The 24,080-nt window shown below is 36.0% G+C and overlaps 1 protein-coding gene across 1 annotated transcript in view; it reads right to left on the reverse strand.

Moving 5' to 3' along the window:
• The window catches only part of ANGPT1 (angiopoietin 1), a 170,796-nt gene that overhangs the window by 61,047 nt on the left and 85,669 nt on the right, over positions 1-24,080 (reverse strand). Inside the window, exons 4-5 of the mRNA XM_040587931.1 lie at positions 20,278-20,510; positions 3,312-3,439 (exon numbers count right to left, since the gene is read on the reverse strand). Coding sequence (XP_040443865.1) covers positions 3,312-3,439; positions 20,278-20,510 — 361 coding nt within the window. The remainder of the gene's footprint in view (positions 1-3,311; positions 3,440-20,277; positions 20,511-24,080) is intronic.

Below are 24,080 nucleotides of genomic sequence, written 5' to 3' on the forward strand. Positions count from 1 at the left end.
GATGCAGATTATCCTTGGCCCTCCTGTTGTTTCTAATGTATTTGTAAAAACATTTTTTTTTTATCTTTTATGGCAGTGGCCAGCCTGAGTTCTAGCTGGGCTTTTACCTCTCTAATCATCACCTTGCATAACCTCGTAACATTGTTATTGTCCTCCTGAGCTGCCTGCTCCTTCTTTCAAAGGTAGTAAAGTCTCCTTTTTTCCCTGAGTTCCAGTCAAAGCTCTCTGTTCAGCCTGGCTGGTGTTCTTCCCTGCCAGCTCATCTTTCATCGGCCTGCTCCTGCCCCTTTAAGACTACCTTCTTGAAGAATGTCCAGCCCTTCTGGGCCTCTTGGCCTGTCAGAGCTATTACCCAAGGGACTTTGTCAACCAGGCTCTTAATCAGGTCAAAGTTGGCCCACCGTAAGTACAAGGCAGCAGTTCTGCTGACCCTCGTCCTTCTCCAAGCATCAAAATTTCTGTCATTTCATGATAGCTATGTCCAAGGCATCTTTTGACCACCACAGCACCCAGCAGTCCTCCCCTGTTTTTTAGTACAGTGCACTCAGAAGTTGGTAGAAGTCATGCTTGTGAAGGCATTAGAAGAGATAGCAAGAGTCAAATACATTGTTCCAAGGGGACAATGGAGGTTCTGTGTGCACTCAGACCAGGCCCCCTGGCCTATTTCAGCTCCTGAAGGTGACATGGTTCCTTCAGCTCCAAAATGATGACAGTCTCACTCCTGCTGCTCCTCTGCTCATCAGCAGCCTCTGCTTCCCCTGTAGCTGACCCCACCTCTGCAGGGGACTGAAAGTACTCTTCTTGCCTTTGCTTTTTCTATGGCCTAGGGACAATCATTTGTCAACACCATCAGGCATTGCACACACACATCAAAGTAAGCCAATTAATTAACTTAATACTTTAAGCCTATCTTTTCCTCTTCCCATCTCTAAAATATGGATTATTATTAAGATCCTTTTAAACAGACATGAATCATTGATTTTTGATGCAGGGCTCAAAGTCTAATGAACTAAACTAATGAACTGTTGAAGGTAGGAACATGAAAGACAAATTGCAATCTAAATTTTTAAGCATATAAAAATGAGGCATATACATGGTATGAAGCTGTAAGCACAGAGAGTAATTTTCTATCAATATACAAAGGTAAAACCAGTAAAAAACTAGAAGGGACAGTAACATTTGTATATATGACAGAGATATTTTCTATTGAATGTCAGGATTCTAGTATATATCCTTTACAAAATATAAAAAGAAATGAAGGTATATTTTTGTGACCTGAAGCATAAAATTACTATGAATGAGACTTGGCAGTGGCTGCGAGTATTACAGAAGGTAATAATATATTGGGCCTCCTAAGACATGTCAGAGTTGTGCATTGCATTGTGGTAATCCAGATAACTAAGCTGATTTTAAACAAGCAGCTATGTCTCCATGGAGTACCTATCAGGATATTAGCTTGTGTCCCAGAGCAATCTAACTGTGTCAGTGTGGTGCTACCTCTAGGCTAATTAGTCCTGGCACAGTGCTGCAGTTCTGTGATTTTGAAGCTATCTCAGCTGGAGTTAGTTAGCTATCTCTGCACAGCACTACCTTGCAGACTGTTAACACAACCTTCATGTCTGAAAAACATCTGTTAAAGCAATCACACTCCTCACTTGACTAACATGAACACGCCTGGGATCAGCTCTTGCTGTGTTATCACTAGGGCAAGACAGAAACAGGTGGTAGCAGAAATGCCCTTAACACATACATGCACACATGCGCGCACACACACACACACACTCTCCCCAATTTTCTTGCTAAACCAGGAAAGCGCCAGGAAAAAAATAATGCAACGATATCAGCTGAGTTGTGCTGCCTGTATTGATTGGTAGCAACATTTGAACACAGGGATAGAGTGGAAACACAGGGTGGCTTCCATAGTGTCACTGTCCTTGTATTACCAGTGAAGTACATTTAAGGTAAGCATACCAGAAGCATCAGTGCCTCAACACTTTCGGATAATCATTGTTTTTCATTGCAAGACAGCTTCTGGGGATGGTTTATGAACTTTTTTAAGGCTAAGAAAAGCCACTTCTAATTTATACATGTAATCTAACTTTGATGTTACATCTTTGAGTGGAAGAGCTTCTACAGAACTGCTTTTACAGTTTATGTCCTGTTCAGTAACACTTAAAGGAGACTTTGTATTTTATACATGTCTATTATTTTTCCATTCACATTCACCACAATTACATTGATCTTTGCCCATAGCACTCTCCCACCCCAATTCTACTCATGGTTTAATGAACTCTAATTCTTTAGTATATCATAACATCTTGATATTTACATGTTTCCAAAGGACTCTAATAAACCCAAATTCAGTTCAGAAATAAGCTTTACATATCTTAATGTCATCATAAAATGACTATAGACAACAACATGAGTAAAATTTGTTATTGCCTTTTTCTGTTTGCAGGGTCACCATTTTACTGCAGTAGGAATAAACTCAGCAGACAGATGTGGTTGCCTCTCTCCTGTTTGGCCCACTTTCTAGACACCACTGTATTTTCCAGGTAATCAACCCTTAGCCTTGCTGGGGGATGATTTCAATTGTGTCCTATCAGAGGAACAGCCAACATTCCTCCAAATGTAAATTAAGCTTAGGTTATTCCCTCATGTTCCTAACTACAACTCACTCAGGTACCTTAGCAACAAAAGCCTTCCAAAAAATCAGTCTGCTTCACAGACTATTGTTTCACTTTCATCAAAAAAACCTCCCAAGGATCTTTTCTGAGAATAACAGGATTATACATGCTTCATCATTTCAAACAGTGCTAATATTCAGCATGTTGTGTTCTTTACAGCCAAAACCACTCTTCCCTGCTCCCTGCAAGAGAAACAGGATTTTTTAAAATTTTTATCTTTAAAAACTACTCATTTTGCTATTTATTTCCCTGTGCTACCAGGTAATCCCCCCCATCAGCTTCCTCGTAGCACTTTACTAATGCTTTTCTAAACTTTATCACAGATTTATTTGCCACCATAGCCTGATCCAACTGGACTTGTCGAGTGGGAGAGAGTCAACTATTGAGTGTACGTTGGAATGTAGGAAGGTTTCTCTGTCAGCAAGAAAGAAGAATGTCTGCAATAATACAGTTTATCATTTTCTTCATGCTATTATTTTTTTTTTTTCAAAACTGAATATAGCCCAGGTTATTTATACCAGTACAACATTTTGCAGAATGAGAACTTCAATAAAGGCTCCAAATACTCCTTTAAGGCCAGAGCAACATCACATTAACAAACAAGTAAATAAAACAGATATTTACCTTTTTAGGATCTGACACATTGTTAATATAAATAGTGTAGACCCCACTTTTGTTAAAACCAGATTGGTACACATCTGCACAGTCTCTGAATGGCTTTTCTTCTTCCTTTTTTGCATTCTTTAGTAAAACTGCAAAACAAAAAACAGCTTAAGTTACAACAGCAATCTTATGCATTTCTGTATCAAGGAAGTCTACTTTTGCACACTGTATTCCTTTTAAACATACACAGTACTATGGTCCTTACAGTTAGTGCATTTGGTAAATTCTATTAAAGAACTATTGTGACACTTTCAGGCAGATGGCAGACTAAGCACCAGCAGAAGACATGATGCTAAACATGACTAAAATAGCTAAAGAGAGCATCCTGCCTACCAAGAGGCGAACACAGTGCATTCCTTCTGAGTGCAAAGGTCTGTGCAGCTGCAGGTGTTGCCTCTGACTGGAGTTGTATCTGGGAGGTTGCCAAAGAATGCCCCAGAGATGGCACATGGAAGTGGAAAACTTGTTCAGTGTTGTGATCTGACACAGATGCTCACTTAAGACAGCAATGCAGGACCCTGGAAGGAGACAGCTTGTGCCCTTCCTCCATGAGGTACTGGCTTTTGAGCAGCCTAGGGGCTTGAGGCAAGGAAGCTTTTTGCTTCATTTATTGGCAGAGAATAATGATTTTCATATGTACATACATAAAAGTTGCTAGATACGATTAGTGCAAAAAAGAAGAAAAATCAATGCTACTGAAGTCAATTCTTTAGAGTCATGATTTATCTAATTTATTTTTGGCTCAGAACTGAAAACAATTAATGTTAGAACACCAGTGCAGATCTTGATCCTGTATATGACAGACAGACCACATAGATGAATCTGGGCTGAGAAATCAGGAGGGTGAGATGTTTGAGGATACTAGTCTTGAATAACCAGGAGATTCCCTGTAGAAGGAGTAACATCTGAGGGCGTTCCTTCAGTTTCACAAACAAAAGTAGCATGACCCCACACGATACTGGAGGATATGAGTTTGTTCCAACAGCACATACTTTAAGAACATCAGTATTCCCATGGAAATCCATCAGTTAACTCAGATTCTTAAAGTTAAACATGTCCTTAAGTGCCGTGCAGGGCCTGGTCCAGCACTTCATTAATCCTTACAATAAGGAAACAATATTTAAGTCTTCCAGACACACTCATCGTCTGGTGACAGACACATCTTTTTTATTTTTGGCTTGAAAGTGTGAGTTATAGGTACAAAAGGAACTACGCCTTATTCACTCTCAATGAAGTGGTCTGTGCTGCAAAACTGGTGCTTAACAGCAATGGTATGCAAAAAAGTAACAGCCTTGCACAGCATGTAGGACTATCTAGGCTATAAGATGGCATGTAGCAATGCCAAGGCTTTGTAGCTTGATATACTATCTCCCCTTTGAACACCTCAAAGCAGTATTTTAGGATGGCAAATTCCTGCCATATCAATTGGCATCAATAGCATGTCACAGATAAGGAAAGTGAGGAAGATAAAAGTTAATTGTTTTACATGAGTGTTTTATGTGAAAAGGTGAAAACAGAAAAATAGTAAGAAATCCAATCCTGAACTGTAAGAAAATCCTGCGCTCTAGGTAGGCATTTCACACATATCATATTGTTTTTTCCCTTTTCTGTGTTTTATTTTGTTCTTCTAATATTTTATTTTAAGAAACAAAACCCCTTTACTTTTGATTTTCCACGTATTTGCTGCATATTTATTACTTTTATCCAACACAATCATCACAAATAAAACCTGGTTCATCAGTTGGAATATAAATGGCTTTGAAACTTTGCCATATTTGGAAAAAGTAGAGCTGGCAATGCAGTAGATGACACATTCCCCTGTGAGATGGCAGGGAATGAGGTCCTCAGCAAGGTACACATTAACAGTGTACTCTCAAAGGTGCCATTTTTTAGATAAGACAGAACTGAGGCCTTCATGATTAGTGTTAATTAAAGATTTTATGGTACTTTCCTGTAAGCAGATGGTGTTAGTATCAGTGGCCAAAGTCCAACTTGAATAATTACTTGGGGCCAGAGCCAAAGCCTAGAGGAATTAAAGCAAAGCCTCTCATTGATTTCAGGGGGCTTTAGATTAGATCCATTCTTCCTGGCCTGAATTTTTCTAATGCTGTTGTTTCAACTGTAGACATCAGTCTCTCCTCTCTAAAAAAATTATTTAGTTGTGCAGAGGCAGTGTTCATTTCCCTGAGTCTTAAAGTACTTATATTTTAATATCTGTATGTAGAGATATTATCTTACATCTATTTAACTGTTATACATACATTGAAAACCAATTGGAAATAGCTACTTAAGAGTCAATCGAGGAAATTTGAATTTGGTTTCTTTTTAACTGAAAGTTAGACAAACAAATCATGAGTGTACCTTAAAGGTATGAGTCTATGCTAAAGGTCATATTATTTAAATTTCAAACAAGATTTTAATTTCAAAGTAATTAGAATTAGATTTGAAAATAATTTTCTAAGGAGATGGATCTCTAGGAAGCATACATAGAAATAGATTTTTTCCTCATGCTTAAAGAAACAAACACAAATAAACCTGCCGTTGATGTAAGAGATGAAGGGGACAAGGACAGATAGATGCCATAGATATACTCAGTTCCTTCCATGCTTCCTTTCAGTATCAGACAGCTGGAATACCTGAGATCACAGACAGCAGATGTGTTAATTTCCTATAGACTAAGCAACCCAATAACCTGCTTTTGCAGCAGTGGATTTTATTCAGCGAACCACTATAGCCAGAAGATGGCTTTCCTTGGATGCCTCTTACCCCTCCCTCATGAGTCAGTGCTCCCACTGGAAGAAAAGCTCAGCTCCTTGTGGAGGAGCTGAACTATTACAGATTGCAGCAGGATATATTAAGCGTGACTAGCACATTATTTAGTTTTTCATAACACATCAGACTGTAATTTGCAATAACAGCCCAAAGTTATCAGAAAATTAATACTCAGGAATGTTACTAGTAATGTTCCTTTAGGGTAAAATATATTTTTCCTGAGGTTTGCTATTGTTTTTCTAACTTAATATTCCATACAATTTCAAAACCACTTTTACCTACTATAGCTTGAGACTGTTTTTTCTATAATATTACATAGACCTTGAATCCTTTATACATTAAGTGAAGTTCCTGAATGATGCATTGGTTCACATATGTTTGGTGTGTAAATGTGTTTTTACAAAAGTAACAAGGCTCAAAGAAAGTAGTTCTAAAACAAAATATGTACATTTCTTTGTTCATTTTCAAGATCTTAATTGACTTTTCACAAATTTCTAATGTCAGTTTAGCTATTTTCAAATACAATGCTTACACCAAAATTTTATTTACCTGAAGAAAAAGTCTATGTCAAGCAAAATAATATTATAATTTTTTAAAGATAAACACTTATCCAAAAATTGGACTCCTGGAGAGTTGTTTGGGTTTTTTTTTTTTTTATTGCCTTTCCTGGATGAATAAACTAGTGATGAAGTCATGCTCCTTTGAAGCAATGCTGCTTAGGTGGAAAATCCTGCTTTCCTGAACAGAAGGAGAATTAACAAGACAAGTAAGTTCCTCTTTCATTGCACTTCCAAAAGTCTTTTGGTTATTTTTCAGCGCAATAACTTTCTCCTTGGGCTATGCTACCTGTGTTTCCCTACTTGATGATTTATTTCTTTCAATTATCAGTCTTGTGTCAGTTTCTTTTCCTTGATGCCCTGGATGATGATTTGAGTCCAGGAAATACAGAAGGTACCATCCATAACTGCCCAGAGCTCTATCAGAGGGCTGCTATCATGTAGAGACAACTGCCGTAGCAGTGCAACTGCTCTGTGGCCCTGTGGAGGAACAGGAACCCATATCAATGAGGTTTCTGCTAACCCACAGGCTGTGAACAGCCAGGGCTGAGCAGCTGTTCTGCTGCCTCTACCAACAGTGTATTAACCTTCATCAGAAAGCTGAGGTCGGCACCTGAGGTTGTAGCCTCTTGAGTTTTCTTAGAACAGGTTACTGGTGCTTGCAAGTGAGAGACCTCAGATATGTAGGGCCTTTTCCCAAAACAATGGCCAGGGAAATACCTTAACTGATTGTTAGCTGTGTGTGCCTCTGTGTAGGGTGAAACTATTTTCCCTATCAGTTATAAAAGTAAATCAATAGTAAACAAGTTTATTACTTCCTAACAGCTATCACAAATGAAGGATGCCTGCTTTTCTGCACGTGTTTAAAGAAATACAAACTGGCTACTAAGAATAAATAACTTCTGAAATACTTAGTAACTTAAATTTCTCCTCTAGGAATATGAAATTTAAAACATACAATACCTGTATTTTTCCTAGCTGTATAAAAATTAATCTAATCTCATCTCCACTAGAAAAAAATTTCAAAGACAATATGCTTGATTTTTTAAATTGAGTTTTCTGATTGTTTTTGAGAAAATGAAGCGGCTATCTCATTGCTTTTCAAGTCTTTGTCAGGTTTTTGGTGAATGAATAGTGCAGTTTGTCTGTAAGCAGTGAAGAATGTTAAATTGCAGTTCATTATGTTGACTGAATCCATAAAATCACATTCATATTTACTAAGTTATTTAAGAGCTAACTGCCATGTTTGTGAAATCAGTTGAGACTGAGTTAATGACTAGTCTTAGGTCCTTTAGTGATACCGTCAGCAAATGAAAGGCAGCTGTTGGGTTTTTTACATGATAATGACTTATTTGGACAGATACACAGAGATTTCTGTAGTGTCTTAGTGAATTATTATATTTTTGTTGTTTTAATGAATCTAATTTTCTTATAGGACATTATAACCACTATACATACCAGAAGATACTTTAAAAATGCTTCATGCTTTTGAAGCCAAAGAAGTGTCTATCCAAATCTTACTGGCAAGTATAATTGACCTAAATTTTAGCTGCTCTATCAAAAGCATCTGAGGTGGAAATTTCTGTCCCCAGACAGGCAGCTTCTAAAAGATCAAAAAAGAGGTTGCAAATTGATGGTTTTTACCTATATCTGTAGCATTTCAGAACAGGCAGTTTCTATCTAGATCCAGATGGCAAATACATTTTGCCTTGATCTTGTCATTGTTCCAGATACATGGTGGGGAATCCTACATTTTTATAGGAGACCCTGTATCTCTGACCTCTTTCTCAGCCATTTGGGTGCAGCTGCTGTGCACCACCACAGTTCCAGTTATGATGGCAAATGGTGCCTGGCTCATGAAGAATCAAATGAGGAACAGTTTGTTAAAAGTTATCAAAAGGATGTCAGTCAAATATCCCCAGTGAGGAGGCCTGGAACATGACCTGCACATGTATATATGCTCTCAGACTTAGCAGCAGGAACCACAAACAGATCTGACAGAGAAAGGGTAAAGATTATTTTTGTTTTGAGAAGGAAAAATATGCATAGAGTTACAGCCACTCAGTTTTTGCTGACTTAGAGCCAGAGGTGTACTCTGTTGTTTCACTGGCCTAGTTTTGCATATACCAACCTCCGCTTGAGAACAAACGTTAAACTGTGACCCAATAGCTGGCTGTGACATCCAACTATTCCCTGAAACAAGACAACAATGTAGCTACACAGTTGTGCTGCAAATGTTACACAAACCGCAGGGAAAGGCACAAACCTGGAGGCTGACTTCAACTCAGATATGCTGTCCAGATAACCACAGTGTTGCCTACAAACTAAAATCATAGCCATGTAAGAATATTTTTGTCCCTATCAAAAAGAACTTGAAAAGTACATTTTCTGGATTCTAGTTTGTCCAGGTACATAATGCATACTATGGGTTTTTCCTCTCCAAAAAGTATTTCTGGATTATTAAAGCTATCACCATCACCCAATCAAGCCAATGTGAAAAAGAATTAGAAAATTACAATCAATTGAGATGTATGTAATTTTAAAAATATTGCAGTTACTTGTTAATAAAACATCAGGAACTTTTAATGCATCTAACTAGTTAAGTATAAGTTTTAAATGTGAACTTACATGCACTTAATATCCAATTCTAAATTGTTGTAAAGACAAACTAACACCACCTGATTCAAAACTTTTTCCAATGACAGTTTTACTTCCTCCTATATTAATACTAGTTTCATCTCCAAAAAGTCTGTATATAATCTTTAAAAAACAAAAGGGGTGATATTAATATGAAAGCTGCTTCTGGAGTACATCAGCCTCCTCAGATAAATCCTTGTTGTGCATGCTTACGTACTCACATTTGTTTATTAGGGAGATGACAGAATGTTTAGGAGTGGAGTTTGGACATATATTCTCCTTCCAGCAAAGTATACATTCACCAAAATGCTTTTGTGATATTGCTCTGAATCTGACATAAAGAGCTGGCCAAAGGCAAATTGGGGGGAAAAATGTTCATTTTGACATACTGGAATAAAATATTTCTGTTCTGGCAACTATTGCTCCATAATCAAGTTCATAGATTATAAATTTGCAGATTCTCATGTATAAAAATGTATTGTCAAGGCTCCCATTAATCCCAAATGAAGTTATAGCAGCAGCTATACCAGGTTACTTTGCTCCTCCAGCCTCTTCAATGTCCAATCTCTAGCATCAGATGCCCTAAAAGTCATAGGGCTTCCTCACCAGACTTGATCTTTTAACCCTCACTGCTCTTCTGTTTTCTTCTTTGCTTGAACCCTCATAATTACTTTTTTTCTTCCTATTTTCTTTTTCCTTTAGGCCTGTCCTTTCCCAGGAGAACCCTAAGTTTTTGCAAGGGCTGGGCTAACACCAGGCCCAGAAAAGTCTTCGGTAGGAACAGATGTCCAAAGCAGATGACTGGAGAACAGCATAAGAGCAGGCAGGCATATCCAGGAATTTACAACATAGATGCTTCCTTTGCCAGATACAATATCTGTATGTTTAATGGGCTTTGCAAGAACTTTCTTCCATGACTTTTGCCAGTTTCTTTTTTGAAGCCACATGAAGTCAGTGTCCCATACCGAGGAACTCAACACACGTACCATGTGAAGACAATCTGCCAATGTTCCTTTAAACCAGTGTATTTCATCTGTTCTTAGCTGAAAGCATCAGTAATTCTGCATCCATGCTAAGAGTTCTGCTGCATTCTCTTTCTATTATCTTTTGCATTGTCTGAAGTATCTCTCATATGCTTAATGAATGCTTTCACATCTTTGATCACCTGTCTTTGTAGCTTTTTCCATATATTTTTTTTGGGGGGAGGGTGGTGTTTGGGTTTTTTTTGAGTTGTGGGGTCTGATATTTTATACAGTGTTAGAGCACATCATTAATTATATTGTAGTAGATTTTTTTTCTGATTTCCTTTCTGTTCCTTTGTAATAATTTATAAAATACTATTTTTGTTTAAACCAGTAACAGGCAGGTAGCACCTCCTGTGTCTTTCATTCAAGATTTCCTTGGGCGCTCACCTTGCATTTACATGGGAATTCTAAAAAGCAGGAGAAAGCATAACTCTAGAATTTCTTCCTCAGGCATGCTCATCTGCTCAACGATTAGAATGGGAAACACTGGCCTTCATTTAAGTGTTCAGAGCTTATGACAGTATAAGTCTATAAACATGTATCATACATTTTTAATTTCTAAGGGGCACTTAGTCATAACCCAAAACCCAGTGCAATGCAGGATGTTACTTAAAGGCAGTGCTGCTCTTTCCATTTCTGTTGGTTATAGACTGCCTCCATAGCCACAGAATGAATAGCTAATAGGAGATCTGGCAGAAAGTGTTTTGGTTTGGCATAGCTGGGGAGCAGGGGAGGCAGGCTTCGGGGGTTTTTGTTTGACTGATTTACTGTTTTGTTGTGGTTGTTTTGTATCTTTGCTTGTTATAGTTTTATTATTCCGCTGGAGCAGCTCAATGATCTGATTCATCCTATGACCCTACAATCACTAGACTGGATGGAGAAGTGTAAGGATTTTTGTGTCTAAGGAGCAATGACAAAAGCAAAAATAGCCCCTTAACTATCAACCCCTAGCCCTATATGACTGCATGCATACCACCTACTGCATGTGGGAGGCCTGAACGGATGTTCAAACCTCTCTTAAGTGCAACTCAGCATAACTACCATACCATTGGAAACAAAGTTAGCAGGACTACGACGATTCTATGGGCCTAGGAACTAGTCCAGTCCCAGATTCATTAGGAACACTGAAGTTCATTACATATCAGAGTTTCAGATCCATATTTTTAAGGTGGGGAGGAAAGAGACAAGGTGTAGCCAATTAGATGCTTCACATTAACATTTACAGAAATGTTTTAGCAGCTAACAGAATATTAGCTGTTAGACATCTAAGAGTCTGAAGTGGGAAAGGCAAACAATTGCATAGCAAGAGCACTCAAGCTATCCAACTACTTATTAAATAAATCATCTATAGCAGAATTTCCCTCCCATAGTGCTGCAGAAATTTACTCGGTCCTGAAAATGGCATTAGTGTAGTGAGCTTTCACCCTCTCCAGGGCATAATTATTTACTACCTAATAAATTATCAATAGTTATCAAGTTTGTTTCCCAATAAATCCAGCCTTAGTGACTGGTAACAACAATAATACTTCGATTCACTGTGCATTTGAAAGACATCACTTAGGAAAACCAGAAAGTTGTCCTCATTAGTGAGCTGAAATAGAATGCCTTATGGTCCATTTACAACAAGATAAAGACACTTAATTATCCAGCTGCAATATAATTCCTTAAGAGTTTCTGCTTGAGACAGCAGTTTTGTGAGTAACCAGCCATTCACTGAGATGAGAACTAAAGAAGTCTTTCACAAACTGCTACAAGAGAGCTTAAGCCACCGGCTTTACTTAATATTTCTAAGCGTCCATATTTTTTTAATTGGTTTATATTTTTCCACACAGGCACCCTAGTGTGCATTTAGTGTTTCCAGCTGAAGAATGGTATGCATACAAAGAAACTTTTCACTAACAAGCCATTTAGGTGACACCAACAGTGTTATTAATTGGTTTCTATAAGCTGATATCCCTTGTAATATCTTTGGTGTGAGTGAATAACACCATTTTCACAAAGCAGAGTGAAAAAGGATTTGGCACTGACATATTCTGTAGGAATGAGGGTGCCTAATTGATTTCAATATTAACAAACAAGAATTTAAATGTAAAAATATGTACTTTAAGTATTCTTTTTTCAGTGCTAATAAATATTGACCTCCTGCCATAACCATCAACAAGTTAATAGGGATAAAATATGGGAATCCCCAGTTCTGTTTTGAAGAATTTAAATATTTTCCCACTGACATAGATTTCAAATGCTGCACACTCAAATTTACATATTTCAGTACTGAATCTATTAAACCACAGCCTACCTTGATCTTACCTAATATATTTTGTTGCATTTTGTTATACAGCATAACTTGGAAATGAAGGTATCCTTGCCTAAGCAAAGTATGAGAAGACTTTTTATATCATGATGATTTGGAATTAATATTGTTATTTATTTAGTTTTATAGAAATAAAGAATATGAAATTAATCTCTCCCAGTGTAGATACTAATCATATAAACAGCAGCACTAGTATCATCACTCTTTAACAGGTAACATGGAGAAAAAAGGTACTTGCAGATGAAATTCACCTCATCCTAAAACAACTCACTTGACAGGAGTGCCTTTGTTGACTCTAGATTAAAGGAAGTCCAGAACAGGGCTCTACATTTTTGCTGTAAATGTTAGGTGAGTCAGGTCAGGCTGACTCCGAAAAACTCTTACTTGTACTTTCTGAGCGTGTCTGAAAAATGCATACCAATACAGAAAATCTCCAAGGGAAACAGGAAATCTATAGCACCTGAACAGAAAAAAAAAAAGAAACACAAAGCTGATGCTGATGTGTACATTTACTGAACACCTACACCATGGTACAAAACCAACCCAGGCTCTGACTGCAGCCCTGTAGTGCTATCTACCTCAGTGGGTCCATGTGCTCAGTCAGATTCAACTGCAGTAAGGGTAAGGGGACCCATCTTCTGTGACACTAAGGGCAAAATTAAGGTTTAATTTTTCCTCAGTTTTCAAAATATAAATAAAGGCAGATCAAAAGGTGGAATGCATCTTTATAATACTGAGCTTTGTGAATTGTGCGTGGATATTTATGATAGTGGGCTTCTGATCTCTTTTTAAACTAAGGGTATTTCTGTTACTGCTTTAAGATGTCTTAAAAAAATTATCCTCTTGCTCATAACATCTCTAAAGCAGAAGGAAGTAGACAGAAACTAAGCAAATGGATGTTTTCTGTATTCTTGAACACACATACTGATAACCTTAGCTGAAGTTATTTACTTTGATACTTCTGGGGATCAAAATAGGACTTAATGATAGAATAAGAAAAGTGTGGAACACTAGATGGCTTCAGTGCATTAAATGAGGTTTTGCTTAAAGCTCTGGTGTGGTCACCCCAGCTTTGTCAAGTCTATGTTTTTTAATTAATTCTTTATTAATATTAAGAAAAATAACCTTAATATAAAAATGGAATTTGTAGATGAAAATATCATATCTTGTTATTACTTTGTGATATGTTATAGCACATTGGTAATAAAAATGCAATTTCAGCCATAAGGAAAAAATGTCTGTCACTTCATTCATGCTTTCTTTTCTTAGAACCATGATTCAAGCACACCCTTGATCCACCTCAGACCTACAGTTTGCAGCCAGAGTTGGTCAGAAACTTCTGTGCATCTAGCAAAAATCTTATTTTGTTTGCTTCTAGGCTTCAGAAGAAAAATAATAAAGTGACTGATATGCCATACTCTAGGTTTCTGTCTCATTAGTTATGTCTCATTGAAAAAAAAAAAAATTAGCAACGTCAAGGGTGAGGTACAAACAAGAGACAAGTGTTTAAGAAATTGAAAGATATTGTTAGGGAAATACTACCAGATAAAACACACTATCACCTCAAAATATATCTCAGATGAGTACCAATATTATTCTTTCCATACACAGAAGAAAAATGACCAAGAACTGTATCATACAACCTTACTCTTCTACACTGCTGTCTAAAACATATTAGATTTAAATATCCTCACTATTGTATTCCAATATATGGCTGAATCAATACAATATAGAAAAATTGTTTTGCTGAACACAGTCCAAGCATTAAGATTTAAAATTACCTTTCAGAACACCTGAAACTGTTATTTTATCCTGGGATTCCCACTGGGGTATTTTTTGTTTTGTTTGTTTGTTTTAAATACTAGTTTGTATTAGGTAAGGTGTCTTTGAAGTCTTTCTAATGAAACAGGCAAGCATCACTGCTGGGGCAATTCTGCTTATGTCAATAGAGATTCCCCTCTGCCTGTAACCTTCAGGTCATTTCTTTGAAGTTCTCGTTCTATTCTCACTCTCTTCACTTTAGCATAAATTTTAACATCATAACAACTGTGGTCTAAGAAGTGGAATAGACTACTTACTGTTTAATATTTTGAATAAATTAATTGCTATGCCTTTTAGAAGCATGAATTCCATTCAAATAAATTTTTGGACATATTTTCTTTTCCTGCATAATTTTTTAAAATATGAAAACTACCCATAAACCAGAAGGTTTGTACCTTTCAGAATTGCCAGACCCACTAACCACTTCATTTGCTTCATGAATTCAATAGGCATTTGTGGGGAGGTAAATTCCTAGCATATATGTGTATTATTTGAGAATTAAGCTTAGCTTCTTGTTGACATTTAAGAGGAAGCTAATGCTTCATTTTTCTCCTACTTGGAGGTCACAAAACCAGACATTCATGACAAAACTTTCTTCACTGTTCCATTAGATCTCTGAAGTACATAAGTTTAGACCAAACATTTTAACAAGGTACATTATCATGTAGTCTGGCATACAACATAAAAAACAGGAAAAAGAAAATAAGTTTATGGTTAAATATACTTTCCCATTGAATTTTTACATTCCCTTATCCTGTGGGTAGGAGTACTTGGGCAGCTATCCTAAGTTATGCAAATTACTTTTAACACAATAGACACTCTAGATATATTTTCTTATACTGGAATAAAAAGACAAATGTTTGAAAATACATGTGACTTTTGACTGGGCACATTTTGTGGTGTTTGGCTTGAAACATAATTTCCCACTGGACCAAAACAATTTCTGAATTACTTGGTTTGAACTTGTATACACTTCTTTGATGATATATTATCTATTGCTTAACATCATTTGTAGTGTGTTTCTTGTTTTGGTTTTAGGTGTTTGTTGGGGTTTTTTTACTAATATTTGTGTGACTCTCTACTTAGCACTACAAAGCCTTTTCATAAGCAATTTTTCTGATGTGGAAGCTTAGAAACTCTGTCACTAAGCTATTTACTGTGTTACAGATTTATTGTTTGACAGTGACAGCAATGTACCAAAATGATTTATCCATCCTCAGACAAATAATACCCAAAGTAGTATAAGGAATGAACACTTTAAAGAAAACAATGATCACTAAATCTTTGATGACCTTTGGAAAGAATGACGTGATCTTTATCCAACTCTTATCTGCTACAGGTGATGGACTTCTACAGTCTAGGAGATAGTTATGCAGTATCTCTGTGGTGATTATTTAAACTTTCACTTCAATGTTTCTGTTTTGCCATCTTTTCATTGGGGAACAGTAAAAGTTTCAGGCATTTATATTTGAATTTGGAGATTACTTAATATTTAAAAAGTTACTTTAAATTTTCATAATTCTGAACAATCGTTTCATTTGGAAAGCTAGTGTCTGAAAGTGCTGGTTTCTTAGAAATTCTATTGTAGAAATTTATTGGCAACCACTGCAAAGATTGTTGCCCCTGCCTAAAAAATTCATAGACAATATGAAAAAATCTATCTAACTATAGACAGAGGCCAAAATGGACACATGTGAGTCCCCATAGTATCCTGTATATATTTGACTCTCTGTAGTCTTTGTGACCTATTAGAGTGTCTATTTTAAGTATTATATGCAACTGAAATACTAGAATTGCTCACACAGGGACAGAGGTGGGTGGTATTTTGGAAACCAAACACATAAACAATTCCAATTTTTACAGGTGGCCTCCATCCCAAAAGTGGTCTGTACCAAAACTGACACTAAAAGCAGGATCTGGATTTTGTATTTAGGTTCATCTATATTTTAAAAAATTATCCTTTGCATAGCTTTTACTTTTTTCTCTCTTTCTCATTTGGCTTTATATCCTTCAGAACTTCTCCTAAAGTTTGTCTACCCACAGTGGAAGTACAAAAGCAGATTTCTTAACATTGTCATCTATTTCTAGGGACTATGTTAGCTAAGCTTCTCAGAGTGTAAAACTATACAAAAGCAGTTTCTGTTCAGCCCTGTATCTCCACACTATTCTGCTATATTATTCACAGACTCCTAGCAGGCAAACTTCTGAAAGTTTCCCAACTTATTTAATCTAAAAATAAAACTTCTGATATCATTATTTCATTACTGGTAGAAATTTACCTCATGTTTTGTAATAAAAAAGCAAGCGTTATACCAGCTTCATTTCAAAGGAAGCTGTTTAGCTGTATTATTTTATAAAAAATAGTTTTAAAAATACTAATTTCAGTTTCACAAATTGGAAAACCCAGAATACTATGACTTTTGCAAGGAAGAATAAAATTTTCCTGGTTTTGACTTATCTTGGGGGAGATTTTTAGGTTTCTGGATATGGATAATAGTTTTAAAAATATATATGTATACCTGTAACATAAAATATATTGACTTACATTTTTAATTTATGGTGGAAAATCCAAAAAAGGTACTTAAAGCCATTCTTAAAATACCACAGGGTTTAGGCATACTTTGCAATTCCTCTCAGTTCTTCTTTTCATCCTTAGGAAGTTACTCATCTTTGACAATCTGTCCTTCTAGATTTGATGCCTTGCTTAGGCTGCACTTTCTTTCAAAGATCAGTGTCCCTAGTTAAAAGCCTGAACTTTTTAAAAGAACCCATCCTTTGCTAGCTCTTCAGCTTTCTAGTAATTAAAAAAATCTTTATCTAGCAACCTATACTTAACTTAATCAAGTACTTTTGTCTTTTTCAAGATCTTTTATCAAAGGAAAATATCTCAATATTACTGGCTGTTCCCTTTCTCCCTACCATTGGTTATTTTATATACTTCCATAACAGAATCCCACATACCTTCTTTCCCATCCTAATAATTCTGTATGTTACAGCTGTCTCTCCTCATATGGAAATCGTTCCAGGTCTCTAATTATTTCCATTGTCCTATTCTCTTCTGGATTATTTCCATTTCTGCTATATCCCTTATGAAATTAGATGACTGAGAGTTACCAAAGCATAAGACAGGAGTGTCACTGATTTATGTATCACATTTTGTTATTCTCTATCTCCCAATAAACACCAGTTCTCACAGCATATTTTATGTTTTGAATTTTCGGGCACACATAAAGACTTGTGTAAGACTATCTAAACTTCATATTTTTGTGTGAATTTAAAGTAGCTCTGGTGGTACTTCCCAGCATGCATACCTTTCCATGTTCAACATATATTTGCACAAACTGAAGCTGGTATTAATTTTTGGTACAACCAAATGCTATAGTATTCAGCCTTCATTAGAGTGGTCTTGTGCTCCAGGATAATATTATTATTTTAACTTAAGCTGTCTGGCTCCTTTTCCCAGCTGTGAATGTACTTACCAAAAATGTCGGACAGCTAGACTTAGACAGTAATAGGAAACATTTCTGCAATTATTTATCTTGAAATTATTCTGTTTAAATAAAAAAGGTATCCAAGGAAAATCCTGAACATGTTAATACAGAAAAGGTAATGGAGTCCAAAATCAAGGGTTTGAGTCAGGCTATTAAGATTATATTTAGGCATTTAAATGTGCTGAGCATATTTTGCTTCCACAGTTCCTCAAAAGTAAAAAAAAACTACTGAAGATTCAGGTTTTCAGGCACCTGAATTTGTACCCAGGAGCCCAATTTGATGGAAAATTCAGGCTTTTGGGCACCTGAATTTGTACCTAGGAGACCAATTTGAAACACCAACTTCTGTAATCCTCACTCAAAGTTTTTGTAAGAAGCAGCTGAGGAAACTAAGTTTAGGAAAAATGTTGGTTTGTAGGTGGGTTTTTTGGGTTTTTTTTTTTGTTTGTTTGTTTGAATCAAATTCAAAATTGTTAGAAAATCTTTCTAAGCTTAAAAAGAACTTGCAGAATATCTCTGTATGAGAATAATATTTCTTTCATTTTGATATTAATTTTAAAGTCCTCCTGAGCTCTATTATAACACTGAACACAGCTTTGCCAGGTTTCTTTGCCAAAAGACCATAAAACATAATAAAAGATTTGCATTGCATCACAATGTTTCTCTACTGATATGAGAACAGTCTACTATGAAAGACGTTACTTAATTCAAAATGCTGGGGAACTATATAACAGAATAAGCAGAAGGGAACATTCAGAATGAACATGAGGGGAAAAAAGTTGGTTTTTTTAAAAAAAAATAGTCTATCAGCACAGGCCCAAGCATGCAACGCTTCCAAAGGAAGAGATGTAATCCTCGTCACTGGAGCAGTTTAGATTTAAGCCACACAAGTTGCATGGGAATATACAGCAAAGAGGAAACTCACAGTGCCTTGAGCTGAATCATTTGAATGATCTAAGATGTCTTCTGCCTCTTAAACAGAGTATTGAATAATGACGCATGTGACAATGTTTTGATTGGGGTGATGGGATTGTTATTTGGGGGTTTTGTTAGGGTTTTGTTCTTTTGGGGGTTTAGATAATTTATGGCACTAGAATTGCAAGGAGCAAATATACTGGACTCTTTGGACTGCTGGTACTTAACCTTGCATAGACCTCTTTCATCCATGCTTCCACACTCACCGAAGGACTAGCACAACTCACACATCTACAGTTTCTCTCTAAGTTTACCCTGTACCCTTTCTCAGAAGCATTTTCATGGCTTCTTCCCAGATGGATATTTTATTTCCTCAGCTTTCTTTCCCTCAGTACTTTTAACCCTCTGCATGCTATACCAGGCACAGTTGTTAATTGCCTTTTAGCTGTTATTCTTAACATATGCTTTTTCTCTTAAACTCTCCTTTACATTTCTTCCCTTTTTTCTGTATGATTTTTTGCCTTGTTTTTCAGAGTTACTAATTTATTCTTTTCAGTGCCCCATTTCCATCCTTTACCAGTTCTGATGAAAGGAATTTCTTTCCAGAGACATTCTGCAGTGTCTTTAGCATTTGAAAATTGAAATCCTACCTGATTTTCTTTCTCAGTCTCTGTAAGAAATCAGTTTACTAAGAAAGGCAGACTTGAGAATTGTCCTAAAGTCTTTGTCAATCCCTTCTTTCAAAGGATGCTATTTCTATCTTTTGTGTTTGTAGTGTGACTAATGCACCCAGAAACAAACAAAATACAGCAAGGCAGAAAGAAGAAAAATGACCCCTTGTTATAAATAAAATCTCATTCAAGAGAAGAGATTCATCTTGTGGATGTCTACAGCACCGTAAGTGCCTACATCCAAGTTCATTAACATTATAACCCATAAATATGTATAAAGTTCTGGGTTACTTTCTTTTATTTAGTACCCTGTTCTCTCCATTGACTGTAAAGGAAGTCTATAGCAAATTAGATACAGGCCCCTATAAAGTATAAGATCCACTGTTGGTTTGATTGTTCCCAACAGAAGGAGACACATGCTCAGCGGAACAAATCAGTATTGCTAATGTGAAGTCAATGGAATTATGGCCTACATCAGCTATGGTCAAGTACAACAATGATATTAAATTTTAAAAAAATCAAATATGGCTGACAGTACAAGGGTTGGCCCCAGCATTCTCTGAACCTTATTTGATTTGTCATTTCTCATCAGGTCTTTTGTCCTTAATTAAAATGTCTTTTTCTTTCTTGGAATAAACTCATTAAGTTTTGCCTTTCCAAAAATTCAGGATTTACATCAGAAGAAATTTCTTAGTACTTCTTATGTTTTATAATGTGACTTTCTTACCTCCTTCCTTAGAACAGAGGGTGATCAGAGTGTGAACTGTATCCATCAATTCAAGCTGCTGTTTCTGCAGGACACTGTTATTGCTTGTTGCCTTGTTCAATTGCTTCTCTAGTTCCTGGATTATATAGCTTTGTCGTGTGACCAAGCTTTGTAGGTTCTCTTTTTCCTCCTTCAAAGTATCCAGCTCCTCTTTATGTCTTTCTTCCATTTCTAAAATTCGGTGCTCAAGTAAACTAAATGAAATTTTTTAAAAATATATATATATTATTTCATGCCAACATATTTATTAATACAGAAAAATAACTTTTATTTTTCATGATAGAATTCAGTACATAAATCATTTATTCTAAAAATGTCACATCTACAAATTCAGCCCACTGATTTTCTCTGTCAAGTAGCCAAATATAACTGATCTCTAAGATTCCATTTTGTGATGTTTACATGTCATAGTACTTAAGAGTAAAGTGCATGGAACTGAATATCTAGTTGTTATACCCATCCAAGCACATGAGCAGAGGCCAGTAACACATCTGTATGTAGAAGTTAAGACAGAAAAGCCTAAGGTAAGCAAACGAGGGAGAAGAGCAGGGCACTGAAGAGGACATAATTGGTAGTATAGACAGGTCGGTATGATAAGAGACAAAAAACGGGTAAAATAAGAACAAGTTTGTGAAGGACTTGCCACTGAACAGAAGATAAGCATTAGGAGCTATGGGGTACCATCAAGAGGTAATGAACCCACAATAAAAGTACCAGTTGATGCAGTCTGTGAAGCTGGGAAAGGAACTGTGCACCAGATAAGTGGTACATGCTTTCACATTAAGAATAGTACTGTCTCCCCAAAAGACACATCAGAAGTTTGCATTTTAAGGTAAGATTCCCTTGTTTTCCTTGAGTCTACATACATATCCTCCCACCCCCACCTTTTCTGGTTCCACAAAAGGCTCCTCAGACAGAAAACTGCTGGGCATCATACTTCTGACCTGCTTATATTAATTTCTATAAATTATTTTACACATGTATAGCAAAACTTTCTCCTGATTAATATTCTTTTTCAGTACCCTCTCTGTCCTGGGACGGAAGTGTACAATTTACCAAGATCAAAGGCATATCAAATTATATTTAGAAAAATAGAAAAGCTGTAGATATAAAGGACAGCTAATATCTGCCAACAGGGAACAAGAAGTTTTTTCAGGCCAGTGCTTTGATACTATGATGGAAGTTTAGAAGAAAGAATTTTTAATATTAGATAAAGAAATTAATTCAATGTCTGCTACTTTCTGTTCAGTAATTCTACTGTACATGCCAAAAGAGGTGTTTCTCATGCCCATAAATCAACTAGTAGTTACAAACTTGCCAACAAACTACTTCCCGTTCAAGTCAGTCTTAGGTTTTATTTACTTGTACCCTCTCCCCACCTTTGTTTTTACTTCTGGATAGTAGATCAGTGGCAAAATGCCTGCATAATTTCAGGTCATTTAACCTAACTGAAGAATGTCATAAAATCCATATGGAGTTGTTTCTACTAGATATCATGGAGCCTTAATATGAGTTCTTACTAATGATAACAATACAAAGATTAAACTCAGGCCCTGGATTTGCTATACAAGCTAGAGTACTGTAAAACTTTTTTCTTTTTTAAATAAAAGAAACGAAGCAGCAAACTACTTTTTCTAAAATGTTATAAATGTGGAACTTAAAAGACACTGAAGAAAATATACTTTGCAAAGTCAACATATCTAGTTCTTTGCAAACACGAAGGATCTGGGTAAAGGGGGGAAAAAAGAAAAGATGGGAAGGGAAAACACTTTTTCTTGGGGTATGAAGCACAAAGGGGAATGTGATATCTCATTCTAAAAGGCTCATTAATTAGTAACAAAAGCATAACAAGATTCAGTGGACAGGAATCAGATGATGGAAAGTGCCAAGCTGAAACAAAATATGGATTTTGAAGCCAAAGACAATAAATTATTTTAACACCTTATGAAATATGTAGCTGATTTTTTTCATCACTTGAACTCTAACATCAAACACGATACCTTTATGCTCTAGACTCACATGGATTTTTTTGAAAACATTTATGTGGAAGTCTTTGAGCTCTGTTATGCAGAAGATCAGACTAAATATTTTAGTTCAGCAGAAGTTGTTGAAGATGTTCTGATGGAACTGGTTTTAGTCATGAAATGCTGCTAAAAAAGAAGTTCTATATGAATTTTATCAGTTCTGTCCACTTTTTCACAGAAATTATTGAAATGCTCATTTTGACTCTAGGTTTTAACTTTTCTGATATATATATACCAATGAACTTTTGATAAGAATAAGGTGGACCCTGGGCACAGTCTATGATATAATGTGCCATAGATGTGGCCACATCCCAGCCTGACATCTTACAGTCCATAAAAAATGTTCTGTATTTTTAATGTTAAAGAAAATGTCATTCTTGAAAACAGAATATTGCTTCACAGTTAAATGGTAAGTAAAGACAAAAAAAGTTCCCTTTATCTTTCTCCATATCCTAGTACAGTACGGGGCATTTCCCTAATTCCACAACATCCTATCTGTATGTCCACATCTAAATGATTTCCATATTTCAAAGATTTAATATAAAAGAAAGCCTCTGACGGCCACTATTTGTGCATTGCATTATTTGTTTCCCACCATGGCCTTCTGAAGACCATAGTAAATGAACCCATGGTGATGACAGTCTTATCTGTAGCAACACTGGCCATGTCAAGCAAGAAGGAAGACGCTGACAATGTTTAGAGCTTCCCAGTTTAGTGTCTACAGAGAAAGATATCAAGCAGATGTTTTATGGCTTTCGTAAAACTACATCCTAATATTTATGAGTGATGTGTCAACATGTGGTGGAAAGATGGGAGTGTCGTAGCTCTTAGTTCCTTTACAGTTTTCTATGTAGATTAAAAGGCTTGTTATTTTAAACTGCAAAACTAAGCTATTTTAAGGAATACATATGCCTTTGTGCAATGATCTTTCTATATTCATAAATCTACAACAGATAAGTCCTGAGGATAGGACCACTCCCTGTATTCCTGAGAGAAATCCAAAACATTCATTGTGTTTTACTAAAAATCGATGAGAAACCTTTGGTCAAAGCTCCAAATGAACAACAGCAGAACCTTCACATAGACTGGGGATTTTTGTGCTAGCCTGTTCTAAAAGGAAGAAATTCTTAACCAGCATGAGAAAAGCTGATCTTATGGCCTTTGACTCCAAAGTGACAAGAATTTTTCATTTGCATTGTTACATTCATATTTATTATAGCTTATTTACCTTTAAAGTGCTAGAAACCTCATTAAAAAATCTTGAAATAGGTTGAAACCAATTACCAAGATATTTCAATATTTTTTTAACAGTTACAAGACCACTCTGATCTCTCTTTTCCCCTTTCTAGTAAACAAATACCAAGAAGAAATAACTTTGCTGGGTGTTTGGTAAATATATTTTCTCAAATTTTTAAAGAGGCACTGTAAAGACAGAGTTAAAATGAAAGTATATCTACTAGTTTTCATTAATGACTACTGCTGACATAAAATATTAAAGAGAACAAAACAAGGGCTGTCTCTATACTAATTAATCCAACAATCTGTAGAGGTTGACTGAAATTGTTATATAACATAATTTTATAACACTTTCCAGTAAAATGTTATGGGCATGATGTAATGACTGGTCTTTCTTACAGTAAGTTCACTGTATATGTTTCCTATACATTTGAAATTCCTATATGTTTCCTATATGTCAAAATTCCTCTTTATGTTTGAAAATATTGCTGACCTGGAGAGAGG

This window comes from Falco naumanni, chromosome 3 (genome assembly GCF_017639655.2).
Source record: "Falco naumanni isolate bFalNau1 chromosome 3, bFalNau1.pat, whole genome shotgun sequence".
Classification (NCBI taxonomy): Eukaryota; Metazoa; Chordata; class Aves; order Falconiformes; family Falconidae; genus Falco; species Falco naumanni.